The sequence below is a fragment of the Erinaceus europaeus genome, chromosome 2 (assembly GCF_950295315.1).
Source record: "Erinaceus europaeus chromosome 2, mEriEur2.1, whole genome shotgun sequence".
Classification (NCBI taxonomy): Eukaryota; Metazoa; Chordata; class Mammalia; order Eulipotyphla; family Erinaceidae; genus Erinaceus; species Erinaceus europaeus.
This window is the reverse complement of record NC_080163.1, coordinates 88,445,740-88,459,345: the sequence shown is the minus strand read 5'-3', so window position 1 is coordinate 88,459,345 and position 13,606 is coordinate 88,445,740. Positions and strand designations below refer to the sequence as shown.

General features: G+C 41.7%; 1 protein-coding gene across 6 annotated transcripts in view; it reads right to left on the bottom strand.

Annotated features, from left to right (window-relative positions):
* The window catches only part of ACSL1 (acyl-CoA synthetase long chain family member 1), an 86,770-nt gene that overhangs the window by 39,187 nt on the left and 33,977 nt on the right, over window positions 1-13,606 (bottom strand). For all 6 annotated transcript variants that reach the window (XM_060183951.1, XM_060183941.1, XM_060183953.1 and 3 more), the window contains one exon: window positions 5,098-5,212. In XM_060183951.1, the coding sequence (XP_060039934.1) occupies window positions 5,098-5,212 (115 nt within the window). The remainder of the gene's footprint in view (window positions 1-5,097; window positions 5,213-13,606) is intronic.

The following is a 13,606-nucleotide window of genomic DNA, read 5'->3' as shown; positions in this document are numbered from 1 at the left end:
TACATGTTATCTAAGACTGCAGCTTAACGTTTGCAACAGAGACCAAATGATATTCAAAGTCTGAACTATTTACTATCTGGATCTTTCAGAAAAAGCTTTAGTGGTACTTAACTCTCAGGCTCATTTGGAAAACTTAAGAAATATACTATTCCAAGGCATCATATATTTCTTATAGAACATGACACCCTGGAATAGTATATTTTTAAAAAAAATTGATAGGGATGCATCCTGCACTAATGTCTCTTTCTTTCTTTCTTTCTTTTTTTTTCTGCCTCCAGGGTTATTGCTGGGGCTCGGTGCCTGCACTAGGAATCCACTGCTCCTGGAGGCTATTTTTTCCCTTTTGTTGTCCTTGTTGTTTATTGTTCTTGTTATTATTGTTGTCATTGTTGGATAGGACAGAGAGAAATGAAGGGAAGAGGGGGAGACAGAGAGGAGAAGAGAAAGACAAGACACCTGCAGACTTGCTTCACTGCTTGTGAAGTAACTCCCCTGCAGGTGGGGAACTGGGATCCTTGTGCCCGTACTTGCGCTTTGCATCATGTGCGCTTAACCTGCTGCACTACTGCCCGCCCCCGCCCCCAAGTGCACTAGTATTTCTTAAAAGGACCCAGATGACACTAAAGGGCAGCTAGGGATAAGAGTTACTGATAAAGAGGGAGCAATTTTTATAAATGGCTTCCTAGCTTGGCTGCTCCCACCACCCATCAGATTCTCAACTACCATACCTAGACACTGATTTCTTTCCTACAAAAGTTTGATCTGTGGTAGCCAGGAAAATGAAAGCTTAGGATATGAAGCTACTGGGGGAGGGAGTGGCACACAAAGCAGTTCCTACAATCAAAATAGATTAAGAAGACTGAATCCATTATTCTTCAACTTTGTATTCATATAAGATCTTCATTTTCCAAATAGAAAAAGGGATCAAGAAAAAAAAATAAGTTATGTGACTTGTTGCAAGATTATAAGAGTCCGAAGTATAACATAAATCACCATATCCCTAGGTGATTCCCATCATCTGCAAACAAGAGGAAATGTATACATATTAAAACATAAGCATGTTCTGTCATAGAATAATGCATATACTTACACATATGCAATACACACACACAAATAGAATATTCTTGTATGGCAACTATTAGGACATCAACTATCACCACATAAGCCCTGACACTAATTCTGAACAAGTTCATAAATAATATACAGTTCTCCTGCTTTTCCTTTATTTATTTTTAAAATTTTAAGAAATATTTTATCTTAATGAGAGAGAGAGAGAAGTGGAGAGAAGTAGAGATAGAGAAAGAAAGAAAGAGAGAGACATCAGAGCACTGATCAGCTCTGGCTTATGGTGGTGCTGAGGACAGATCTTGGAACTTCAGAGCCTCAGGAATGAAAGTCTTTATGTAGAACAATTATCCTGTCTCCCCAGCCTCTCTTGCTTTTCTTTTATAGTAGCGCTTAATGAATTTGCTCAGAGATACTGCTGCAAATACACTGAACTGAGTAATAAAAACTTCCCAGTATCAAGTGAAAAGTGATGGGCACTTCAGGAGCACATATTACAATGCAATGTGTGATTAGGGAGAGAAAATAAGGCATCATTGCACTGCCTTCCCTGATTGTAAGGAGATTACAATCTAGTCAGCAGTTGGCAAAAGTAAAAACTCATCACCAAAAGATTTAGAAAACAGGGGGCCAGGCGGTAGCACAGTGAGTTAAGCGCATGTGGCACAAAGTGCAAGGACTGTCGTAGGGATCCCGGTTCAAGCACCCGGCTCCCCACCTGCCGGGGGGGGGGGGGGGTCGCTTCACAGGCGGTGAAGCAGGTCTGCAAGTGTCTGTCTTTGACTTCCCCTCCTCTCTCCATTTCTCTCTGTCCTATCCAACAACGACAACAATAACAACAATAACCACAACAATGATAGACAACAAGAGCAACAAAAGGAGAAAAATGGCCTCCAGGAGCAGTGGATTCATAGTGCAGGCATCAAGCCCCAGCAATAACTCTGGAGGCACAAAAAAAAAAAAAAAGATTTAGAAAACAAATTCTGGATCCCAAAGTTATTTCTAGAGAAAAACTGGAAGCAAGCACAAATAAAGAGGTTAAAACAAAAAGCAGTGTGCATGTGTCTGTATGTAGGGGGCGCAGAAGTCAAGCTTTCTTCTCTTCATTGAGGATACACCAATGAAGCACCTACTGTGCACTAGATACTGTGTGAAAGCTGAGAGAAGACTGACAGCTGCTATGTTCCAGACTAGTGGACAGAATGCTAGGTAAGCATGTTTGTACCTTTTTTTTTTTTTTTATTTAAGAAAGGATTAATTAACAAAACCATAGGGTAGGAGGGGTACAACTCCACACAATTCCAACCACCCAATCTCCATGTTTGCATGTTTGTACCTTAAAGAGCTTTCATGGGTTGAGAAAAGGTGGTGGGCAGAGATAAAACCTCCCTTGGAAGCAAGAGATGAAAATGATAAGCCAATAAGTTTATATAGAAAAGATGAAATGCAAAATGAGGCTGTTTTTTTTTCCCCTTTCTTTTTTCATTTTTAATTTTACTAGTGACTTAATATTGATTTACAAAACTATGTGATGATAGGGTGTAGTACCACACCAATCCCACCACCAGACTCCTGTGTCCCCATTCCCTCCATCAGAAACATCAGTAGTTCTCCCATGGTCACAGATATGGGCTGACTCTTATTTCTATCTATCTATACACACACATATTATTTTAGTTTGACTCAAGATTATTAAGACAATACCAACATTTCTAAGCTAGCGGTAAGAAAGAGGAGGCTTTATAATCCAGGGGAAATGGTGCACAAAGGTGTAGTGTTACGTGAACAGAGGATGTTCTGGCTTAGACAAGAAGTCCAGTGAGACTTGAGGGAAGAAACTATACCAAGGCAAGTCTCTTTTATTTTTTTATTATATTTATTTATTTATTGGATACAGACTGTCAGAAATCGAGAAGAAGGGAGAGACAGAGAGGAAAAGAAACAGAAAGACACCTACAAACCCTGCTTCACCACTCCCAAAGCTTTCCCCCTGCAGGTGGGGACTGGGGGCTCGAACCTACCTGGGTCCTTGCGCACTGCAACATGTGCGCTCAGCCAGGTATGTCACCACCCAGCCCCCGGCAAGTCTCTTATGCCACCATTAGTAATAAAGGTTCACCAGATGGGTCAACACTGCCAAACCATCTCTGATAGGACAGTGCTTTATTAGGATATTAGTACTAATTGCTCAAAGGATGGATCAACTAAGCTTGAAAAATGTGGACAGAGTTTGATTAAACTAACTCAATGCTCATGATGAGTTAGCCTATGTGTGACTGACTCTCCATAAAACAAAGGACATGCTGAAGATATACTTGACCATGGGACTTGTGTCCCATGTGGACCATCTCAGGAGGCGTATGTGGTTTGGGACTTTTTCTGGAGAAGTTAAAGGAGGAGACAGGAAGACTTAAAGATCTGATTAGAGGACCAGGCAGCGGTACACCTGATAGAGCACAAATGCTACAATGTGCAAGTCCCCAGTCTCTGCTTGCAGAGAGAAAACTTCAGGAGCAGTGAAACAGTGCTGCAGGTGCCTCTCTCTCTCATTCCCTCTTTGTCTCCCATTTCCCTTTCAGTTTCTCTGTCTCTTTCCAATAAACTTAAAAAAAAAATCATTGGACTAAATCCACATTTCTGAAGATCTCTCTTTAGAATACAACGTTAAACCTCAATCATACAAAGCCAGCAAACTGTAAGTAGGGCACCAAAGTAAAAACCCAGTGGTGAGGGGTAGACATGTAGCTTCCTGGGCCAGTGGGGGGTGGGAGTGGGCGGGAGGGATGGGTCACAGCCCTTTGGTGGTGGGAATGGTGTTTATGTACACTCCTAGCAAAATGTAGACATATAAATCAGTAGTTAATTAATATGAGAGGGGGAAATCAATTGTATGTCTCAAAGTTTCTCAAAAGACAAACTGAATCTTTTTAATATATAGGCTGTGTATGTGATATGCGGACTCTCTCAAAAGCCTAGACCAAGTAGATTAGAAGCATCCAATAGCACAGCTATATACAAGATACTGGGTACTGTACAGCAAACCATAACAAAGGGACTTTTCAAAGTTAACCCAATTAACAAATAAAGTGATGATAATATTAACTATCGATTGTCTTTTTGAACCCTAAGACAGCAGGAACCTCACATCTTCACTATAGAGCCCCTACTTCCCCCAGTCCTGGAACCCTTGGATAGGGCCCACTTTCCTGTTTGCATCTCCCAATCCAAACCAAATAATATTGCATCCGCCGATCACAACCTAACCAAAGCAACGATTGCCACCTCAATATGCTTCACCTCAGACTGTATCCAGAGACTTCACGTGTGGAATGACAACCCTTCAACTTAATTACTTGGGTGAGACCTTTCCTTTTATAGTACACTCTAATTTCATCTCAGGTAGTTCACTTTCTAACAAAGTCCCATAATCTAGATATACACCAGTTTCTGTGAGAGAGAGCTTATGTGCACACGTATCCATAAACTACTGCAAAATATATACCTGAAAGCAGAAGTACACTAGAGTTTGCAGTGAGTACCTCCCTAACACTTCCTCTCCACTATTCCAAGCTTGGGATCCATGATTGCTCAACAAATTGTTTGGCCTCATATGTTAACTCTCTTTTCAATCACCAGGTTCCAGATGCCACCAGGATGCTGGCTAGGCTTCCCTGGATTGAAGACCCCACCAATGTGTCCTGGAGCTCAGCTTCCCCAGAGACACACCCTACTAGGGAAAGAGAGAGGCAGACTGGGAGTATGGACCGACCAGTCAACGCCCATGTTCAGCGGGGAAGCAATTACAGAAGCCAGACCTTCTACCTTCTGCAACCCACAATGACCCTGGGTACATGCTCCCAGAGGGATAGAGAATGGGAAAGCTACCATGGGAGGGGGGGGATTATGGGGATTGGGTGGTGGGAATTGTGTGGAGTTGTACCCCTTCTACCTTATGTTTTTGTTCACTAATCCTTTCTTAAATAAAAAATTTAAATAAAAATAAAAAAAAAACAAAGCCAGCAAACTGCTTACTTGACAGCAGAATACCCTTCTGAAAACCTTCATACAACGTTCTGACATCATCGTAGAAATACACCAGTGGCTCATCACTGCTGAGTAACGTAGATCTCCTTGCGCCACCACTACCCTGTGGAAAAAAGAGATGGTTGAGCACAGAGAAAGAGTAATAGAAATTAAAAGTCTTATTTAAAAAAAGTAAAAAATGTAAAGTCTATGGTGCGTGCCTGTGATTTCCCTCCAGGGGGGCCCCTAGGAAGCAGATGCTCCATGCATTTGCAGAATGAACTGAAATGCTGACATGCTATTGCGCTAATAGAAATCCTTCGCGGAGAGACAAGTGTGGGCACCAGAGAAGTTAAGCCCAAATGACTGTTTAAGGGTCCCTGAGAAAGGGTCAACAATTGAGGAGGAAAGGAATGAGGTTCACAGACCTGTAAATACTGGCCCTGCCAGACAAGGCCAGAGTAAGCCAGAGGAGAAATGGAAACCTGCCTACACACATGTTGTGGCAATTCTCAAACCACAGTAATCAGCCACTCGAGCATGATTTTGTGTCCACTCTTACAGAAATGACACACCATCCCATTATACCTTCATAAAATAATCTATGTTTTTTTTTTTGGGGGGGGGAGGAATTATCTCCACTGTTTTATGTCCTCACCAATAGCACCAGAATCTGAGGAACTTCAGTTTCCAAGAGAGAACCTAATAAATCAACAACTACAAAATTAATGGATGTATAGACATATCTTTTGAGTTTAATTTGCAGCATGTACAAGTATGCCATTTTGACACTGCCTGCTGGGCACCTTTCTGTAAACTGTCATCCTTTACTGCCTCAGCAAGCCCAACTGCTCTTCTGAAGAACAAGTGGTAAGAGGAGTGCCCAGTCCTTTTCGACAGCAGCGATCGGATTAAGAGCAGCACAATTTGTAATAGCTAAAACCTGGAAGCAACCCAGATGTCCAACAACAGATAAGTGACTGAGTAAGTTGTGGTCTATATACACAATGGGATACTACTCAGCTATTAAAAATGGTGACTTCACTTTCTTCACCTCATCTTGGAAGGAGCCTGAAGGAATCCTATTAAGTGAGATAAGTCAGAAACAGGAGGATGAATATGGGATGATCTCACTCATAGACAGATGCTGAAAAACAAGATCAGAAGGGAAAACTCTAAGCAGAACTTGGACTGGATTTTGTGTATTGCACCAAAGCAAAGGACTCTGAAAGGGGGGAGTAGGAGGAGTGTTCAGGAACTGGAACATGGTAAAGGAGAACCTAGGTGGGTAGTTAGAGTGTTATACAGAAAACTGAGAATTGTTATGTGTATACCAACTATTATATTTACTGTTGACTGCAAACCATTAATAACTCCAAAACAAAAAATTTAAAGGGGGGGGGGGGTTTAAATAGCTCTCAACCTATTAAGTACTGGGTTTTCTGAGGTCACAGAGATACAGAAGAATCCAGACAGCCAGGAGCCCCAAGCATTCTTTAGAGTCAGATCAATGAAAGTTCCACTACTGTGTTGTCAAAAAAGTCATGACGTATTTCAGCACAGAAAAGCATAGAAAAAAATATATGTCATGGCTTTTCTAACAATCCAATAAATGTCAGAGTCTTTTTTTTTTTCCTTTTTGAGAGGGAGCGTCATGCTTACAACTGTCAGGATGCACTTGTGAGGAAATCAGTCCATGAAAGAAGGACTTTTTGTGCAAAGAGAAAAGAGATGCACAAAGGCAAAAAAAGAATATTCTGACTTGAGATGTGAAGAAAGAAAGCAGGAATGTCTTTGTGAATAAATAAGGTGGCAAAGGACTGGTCTCAAAGAGTGTGGGCTCTCATTCCATCCCATTATCATTTATATTCTTGATAAAAATTAACAGTGCTGAAGTACATAAAGGGGAAAATGACTGATTCTTATTCCCAATTTGACAAATTGCTCTCGGACTTTTTTTGTATGTTTATACACTTATATGTATATTCTTTCAGTCTCTACTATATGTGACATGTTTGTATGATCTCAATCTGAAACCATTATTTTCAGAGTAAATATCACCCAGTCAGATAACCTCATCACAGATTTCTCTACCTTGGCAGACAATTTCCAATACCTGTAGCCATGACAATTAACTACAACAGCATAAAGCAAGACAAATATTGTGAGTGTACCGACAGAAAATTACTTTTAGTCTTATGCATTATTACTAATCTCTCAGTCTACTTCTTTTGTGTAAAGTGGGGGAAACTATGTGCTTACTTCCAGGTTTATTTTTAAACAAGAACTTCCCTATAAAATTTCAGTGTTCAGACTATTACTAATACTCTACTATTACTAATACTCTACTAATACTACTAAATGCTACAGCCACAAAACTACTATCCTTTTCAGTCTATATCTTGACCCCACTAAGCACTCAGAGGAAAATACACAGAACCAGTCTTCTTCAAATATTCTTCTGAGTACTGTCCACCACTGTCAATGGGGCAAATAGGCGTGGGGGGGGGGTAGGGTGAGACAGCTGTCTTACTAGGATTAGGAGTCTCTTCAATCCAAGAGGTGATCAAAAAGATGCAGGGCATCATGGCTAAGGTAGGGAGAGAAATGAGCAGAGACTAGAATGTGAAAAAAAAGGGAGGAGTAACAAAGCCAAGAAAAGCAAGAGGTAAACAGAGTGATGGAGCAATTACCACTCTGTCAGCATAGCCTAGAAGTACAAGTAGTCTGGAGGACCAAGGGAGGCCTGCAGGACTTTGCTCAGGATGGTACCTTCTACATCTCTCATCCTGACACTCATTCATTTGTGGTAATATATTTGTATCTCTGCAAAATAATAATAATAATAATATAAAAAGCAAAATGCTACTCTCTTCCCTAAATATTCTGCTGAGTACTGCCCACCACTGTCAATGGAGAAAATAGGCGTGGGAGGGGGGTGGTGAAGATAGCCTGTTCTGAAGGAACCCAAGCCTTCTCTTTACGTGACCAGAGAGGCCCAGGAATTTGTTGTTTGGGCAAAAGTCAGACTGAATAGCTAGGAGTAACCCTGGTATCTAAGAAGCAGAGCTCATGTGAGAGCTGAGGTCCTAAATGGTTTGGGAGAAAACCTGGTCTTTGTAAGAAAGGCAGATTAGCCCTGAACCAGTTAGTTTCCTACTACATTGGAAATCTGGGGGGTGTGATCCAGCAGTCAGGGTTTCAGAAAGCCCTTCTGGGATCCTCGTGCACAAGGAAGTGATGAAGATAAGATACATGCTTTAGAGTGAGTGGTATGCAGAATGGGAAGGGGGTGGTGAGGGAGGACTAGACAGAAATCAACCTCAGCGTGTAAATCAACTCTACTACTCATGTAGTTTCACTCACTGTCATTTCACTATAACCATGAAGAGAGAGAAATCAGCTCTGAGTTAGTCTTTGTGTGGAGTTACATGCTCTTCCAACGTGTATGTGGATTTCCTCTCAGCACTCTGTTTTTTCCCATAGCCCAAAGATGTACATGGGTGGTTTATTGCCATGCCACAATCATCCCAACCAGAGAGAGAGAGAGAGAGAGAGAGAGGCAGAAATCCATCCTGAGATAGAAGGGCTTCCTGATCAGGATTTGGGTCCATCTTGTGCCCTGAGCTGTTGGGATTGGTTCTTGGCACTAGTCTGAACTGAAATAAGGAGACTGGAGAGTGAACACAAAATTTGACTAATGTAGTATGTTTTGGAACTTTATTTAAAAATTTAGTGACCAGAAATATGCTATGAACTTGCTAAATCAATTAACTTATGGTAAATTAGTTTCTGAGACTCTATCTAAGATGGTAAATGAAGACTGGACAAGGCCACAACTGGGAAGATAAGGAGAAGAGTGAGGCCGATAAGTTTAAAGAAACGAGGTTAATTTTTGCTTTGAATATACTGTTGCTGAGGAGTTATTCTGATGCAGTCTCCGCCCCCAGGTTTTACTACGCCCCGCGAAATCCTAGCAGTGCCCCCTTTAACCAATCCTGGCCCCACACGTCACCCCTGGTTGTCGCCCAATAAAAAGCCCCCTCACCCCCCCCTCTCTGGGCTCTCAGCTCTTGGTCTCTGAGATCTCGCCCCCTGCTCTCCCCCGTGGTCAGGTAGTGGGGACGGCCATTGCCGGCTGGCCCCACGTGGTCTGAACCAAACCCCCCCCCCATCCTATAATAAAGATTTGTGTACCCCTTTGCTCTGGACGTCCACTCTCTTCTCCGCGGTGCAGCCTGACACCAGACCGCCACAACAGCATATACAAAAGCAGCCACATCCCTTCAAGACAGTAGATCACACTCCCAATTCCTAATTTGAGAATCAGTTCTCTAGTATATTTTTTAAAAAACAAACTTTTAGCTACATAATTTTTTTTGGTTAGGTTAATTTTATATGTGTGACATATAATCTAGAGGATCAAAGGGGATAAAAACTATCAAATTCAAGTGAAAAAAAGTTAATTATAACCCCCAAAGTTAATTATAACCCCCAATAAAGCCATCATTTTAATAAAGTAACCCATGGACAAAATATATGTTGTTATTCTAGTTAGAAATTAAAGTACAGCTGGGGCCCTAATCAGGGAGTCCTAAGATTCCCACACAGACATGATGGGCCTAGACTTCGAAAAGATCCCTCTCTCCATTGTTACCAGTCATCTCCATCAGGAACAACACAATAGATCCCTTTGTGGGCCCTCATAGGACCCTGCCCTCAATGTGGATTAACAACGGTAGAGAATGTTCCATTCTCTGAAGGGAGGCTGAACAACACACTCTATGCTACACCTGAGCAAGATGGGCCCTGATATTGGGGCAGCTTGGAACATTCCCACTTATGACCACAGAATGTAAGCTCAGATCTACAGGGATGCAGAGGTCACACAGGCTCCTAAGCTGAATATGGGCCCCGGATAAGATCAAATCAATGGGGTTTACAGTCAACAATATTTATACACCTTTCCCATATTTGGGAGTTACTCTCCTCCCTGATCCAACTTTCTAAACCTTTTTCCAGCCATGACATCATCTTCCCCAGACAATAACCTGGATCTACGTGCATATCAGATGTCAGGCTGATATTGGCTGAAAGAAGAGTTAATATATAAAGCCAAACAAACTGTTGACTAATCATGAACCTAAAGGCTGGAATAGTGCAGATGAAGATTTGGGGGTCTCTGTTTTGTAGATATCCAGTAGGCCTATTTGAGCTATATTCCAGAGGGCCCATGACTATAATATTTTTTGTTTGTTTGTTTCAAAACAAAACAAAACCAAATTGTTTGTAAGGCTTGTGAGAAGTGTGATGGTTATCTTTAGGAGGTTTGAGGGTGAGGATATGGAAATCTGGTGGTGGGTGTGGTGTGGAACTATACATTGTAATCTTATAAACGTTCAACAAACTGTTCATAACTACGAACTTATTAAAAAGCAAAGCAAACAAACAAAATGACAGCCATTTTGAAAGCTGGAAATTTAATTACTGAATGCTTCAAATAAAATTTCAAACCTGGTCTTCATGGCATAACCTAGAGTTTGGGGGTGGAAGTAATTATGTCCCATTATGTCCCAGAAAAAGGTAGTACAGAGTTAACAATGTGACATGGTCCTCACTTCCTTAACATAACTGACTCCATCTTGACCTGAACCTGTGCAACCGCTTTACTTGCCAACAAGAAGTAGATCTTAGTGCTCTGACATTATTAGTTGTTGATTGTTTCCATAACGGGTTGTCCTGACTGCAGTAACAGACCTCCCTAACCACTGTTAGGGCTTCTGTAACCTAGCTTACTTTCTGCATCTACCCCTATAAATGGTTGTGCTACACTGAACTTGGGACTGCACTGAGCAGTGCCTTTAGCTGTTTGAGTGTAGTCACCAGCTGGCTTCATAAAGACTCTCAAATTTGACTGAACTGGTCTCGGGTGTTCTCTAACGCTTACCCCAGACCAAGCCTTGGCTGTTTCTGGACTGGTGGTTGGTGAGTCAGGAGTCTCCTAGGGGATACTCGGCCACTGGGAATACATTCTTGGCCCCAAGAGGACCCCCTGCCTTGACTCCCACTGGCCTGTACCTAGCCAATGCACTAAATTCACCCTGCAGAGAGTCACCTGTTCTGGACCTCCGGAGGTAAGTCTGTCTGAAATCTGGGTGCCATCTCTATCTGGGGACTGGAGAGAAAGCTGGATGCAGCGCTAATTCCCAAGTCCAGGACTCTGACAAGATGTTGCAGGGTCTTTCTGGTTTTGTTTCTGGTTTGTAGCTACCTGCCGCTGTTTTTTGTGTATTGCCACCTGTCTGTCTTGTCATTTTCTGTGTGTTATTTTTCAGTGTTCCTGGTCTAACTAACCTATTAATTATGGGACTTAGGAGGCCCTGGCTTGACAATGTTCCTATTACAAAGAAAAGGGGCACTGGAAAAATGAGTGTCCATTGTAATCAAAAGAAATTCAGAAGAGGGCAGGGTAAATGAGAAATGTTTCAAATCCTACTTTTGTTTTATGGTAAGATTATTTGAACCATTTTGATAAATTTCCTGGTGACTTAAGCACTGTGTAAAATATAACTGGGCTTACTTTTAAACTTAACCATTTTAGTGACAACTTAAAATGGTTCTCTGTTATTCTTAAGAGCACTCCCCCAGGTCTCTAAAGAGAAGGGAGGGTGACCTGGTGACAAGCCCTCTGACAGCTACAATGAAAGGAGTGTTCAGAAAATAAAAACAGTTCCAGCACTGCTCCTTTGAGGTAAGAAAAAGGCAAAATTTGTCAATGTAGGTAAAAGCAATGTTTAAAATAGGTGCCAAATTCTCTGAAATGTTTTCCGTGTGTGTGACCATTCTTCATCCTCAAACTGTGGAATCAAATTATATATGTATATATCTAATTAGGTAAGAAAGTACAGAATTACTTGGAGGGCCCCAGATTATTCTGGAACTCTTTGTGAAAAATTAATCCCCAGCAAATTTGACTTTTGTTTGGCACTGTGAAACTTCTGAGAAAGATTCTAATAATCATGTACTTTAACTCTCAAAATAACTTGAGCTTATTAAAAGTTTTAGGAAAAAAAGACTAAGTTGAAGTCAATATTCTTTAACTCCACGTGGCTTGGAGTTTCTGATATAGAGAGTTGCTACACAGTTAAGTAAGCTATTTGTTAAGATTTGTTTTCTTTTAATTGAAAGCTTCCCATCTTACATGTGTCTGAATCTTACTAAACTAAAATATGGGTAGAACTTAAGAGAGTAAAGATTATTAAGGCAAGCCTTTAAGTCTAGACATGTAGATCAGGCTAAAGACAATAAAAAGATGATAGATATGCAAATCTTTAAAGTATTTTAAGATTGTAATGTTAGAGACTGACCTGGAGGCTAACCAGACCAAATCTGAGCAAATGTTGGGTTTCTTAAGTATATTAGCTTAGACTTAGGTCCAACAAAATATGGAATGGTTATTTGGTTATTAAATGGTAGGTGGCCTTCAAGGCCTTAACAAATGAGAGAAAGCTCAATTTTATTAGACAGAAGAGAGGTTACACAAACTGGATGGTGGCAGAAGACAGGCTTACCTAGGGCTGGCTGTTTGGGCCAATGTCAGTCCACCTCATCACCTGGGACCCTAGTGATAGAACTTTAAGTTCCCTAGAATGTAGGCCCAAAACTGCAAGAAATCCCTCTGTCTGCCACCACAGGTCACTTCCCTCAGGGATGTCTCTATCTGCCCTACTGCGGGTCTCTCAGGACCTTGTCCTCTCTCACCCTGGGTTTCTTATTCTCATTGGCTCTAACATTTATATACCTTGCCGTCTTCCAGACATCAAGTTTCAGATGCTCCATGACCCCATCCTTCCTGGCCTCCCTGCACAGATGACTACATGGTGAAGTGTCCAGAAACTTCATCTCTTCCGAGCCCTAGCCTACTGAAAAAAGATTAGGGAAAGAACAGGTCTATCTGGGAGTACAGATTTATCTCTCTGCTGTCCATCTCAGCAGGAAGTAGTTACAAAAGTTTGAAATTCCATCCTTCAGCACCCCAAAAGAATTCCGGTCTATACTCCTAGATGGGGAAATGCTGAGCTCAGGGAATGAACAGGCTGAACCTAGGGAACACAGACAGTACTGTGACGTGCCAAAGCACATGTTTCTCAGACACAGGAGCTTCCCGTACTAGTAGAAAATGTACACAAGAGAGGGAACAGGTATATATGTGGCTTAAAAAAAATAAATACAGGGGTCGCGTGGTAGCGCAGCAGGTTGAGTGCACGTGGCGTGAGGCGTGGGGACTGGCGTGGGGATCCCAGTTCGAACCCCAGCTTCCCACCTGCAGGGGGTTCACTTCACGGGCGATGAGGCAGGTCTGCAGGTGTCTTTCTCTCCCCCTCTCTGTCTTCCCCTCCTTTCTCAATTTCTCTGTCCTCTCTAACAATGACGACATTAATAACAACAATAATAATAACCATAACAACGATAAAACAACAAGGGCAACAAAGAGGAAAAAATTAGTCTATAGGAGCAG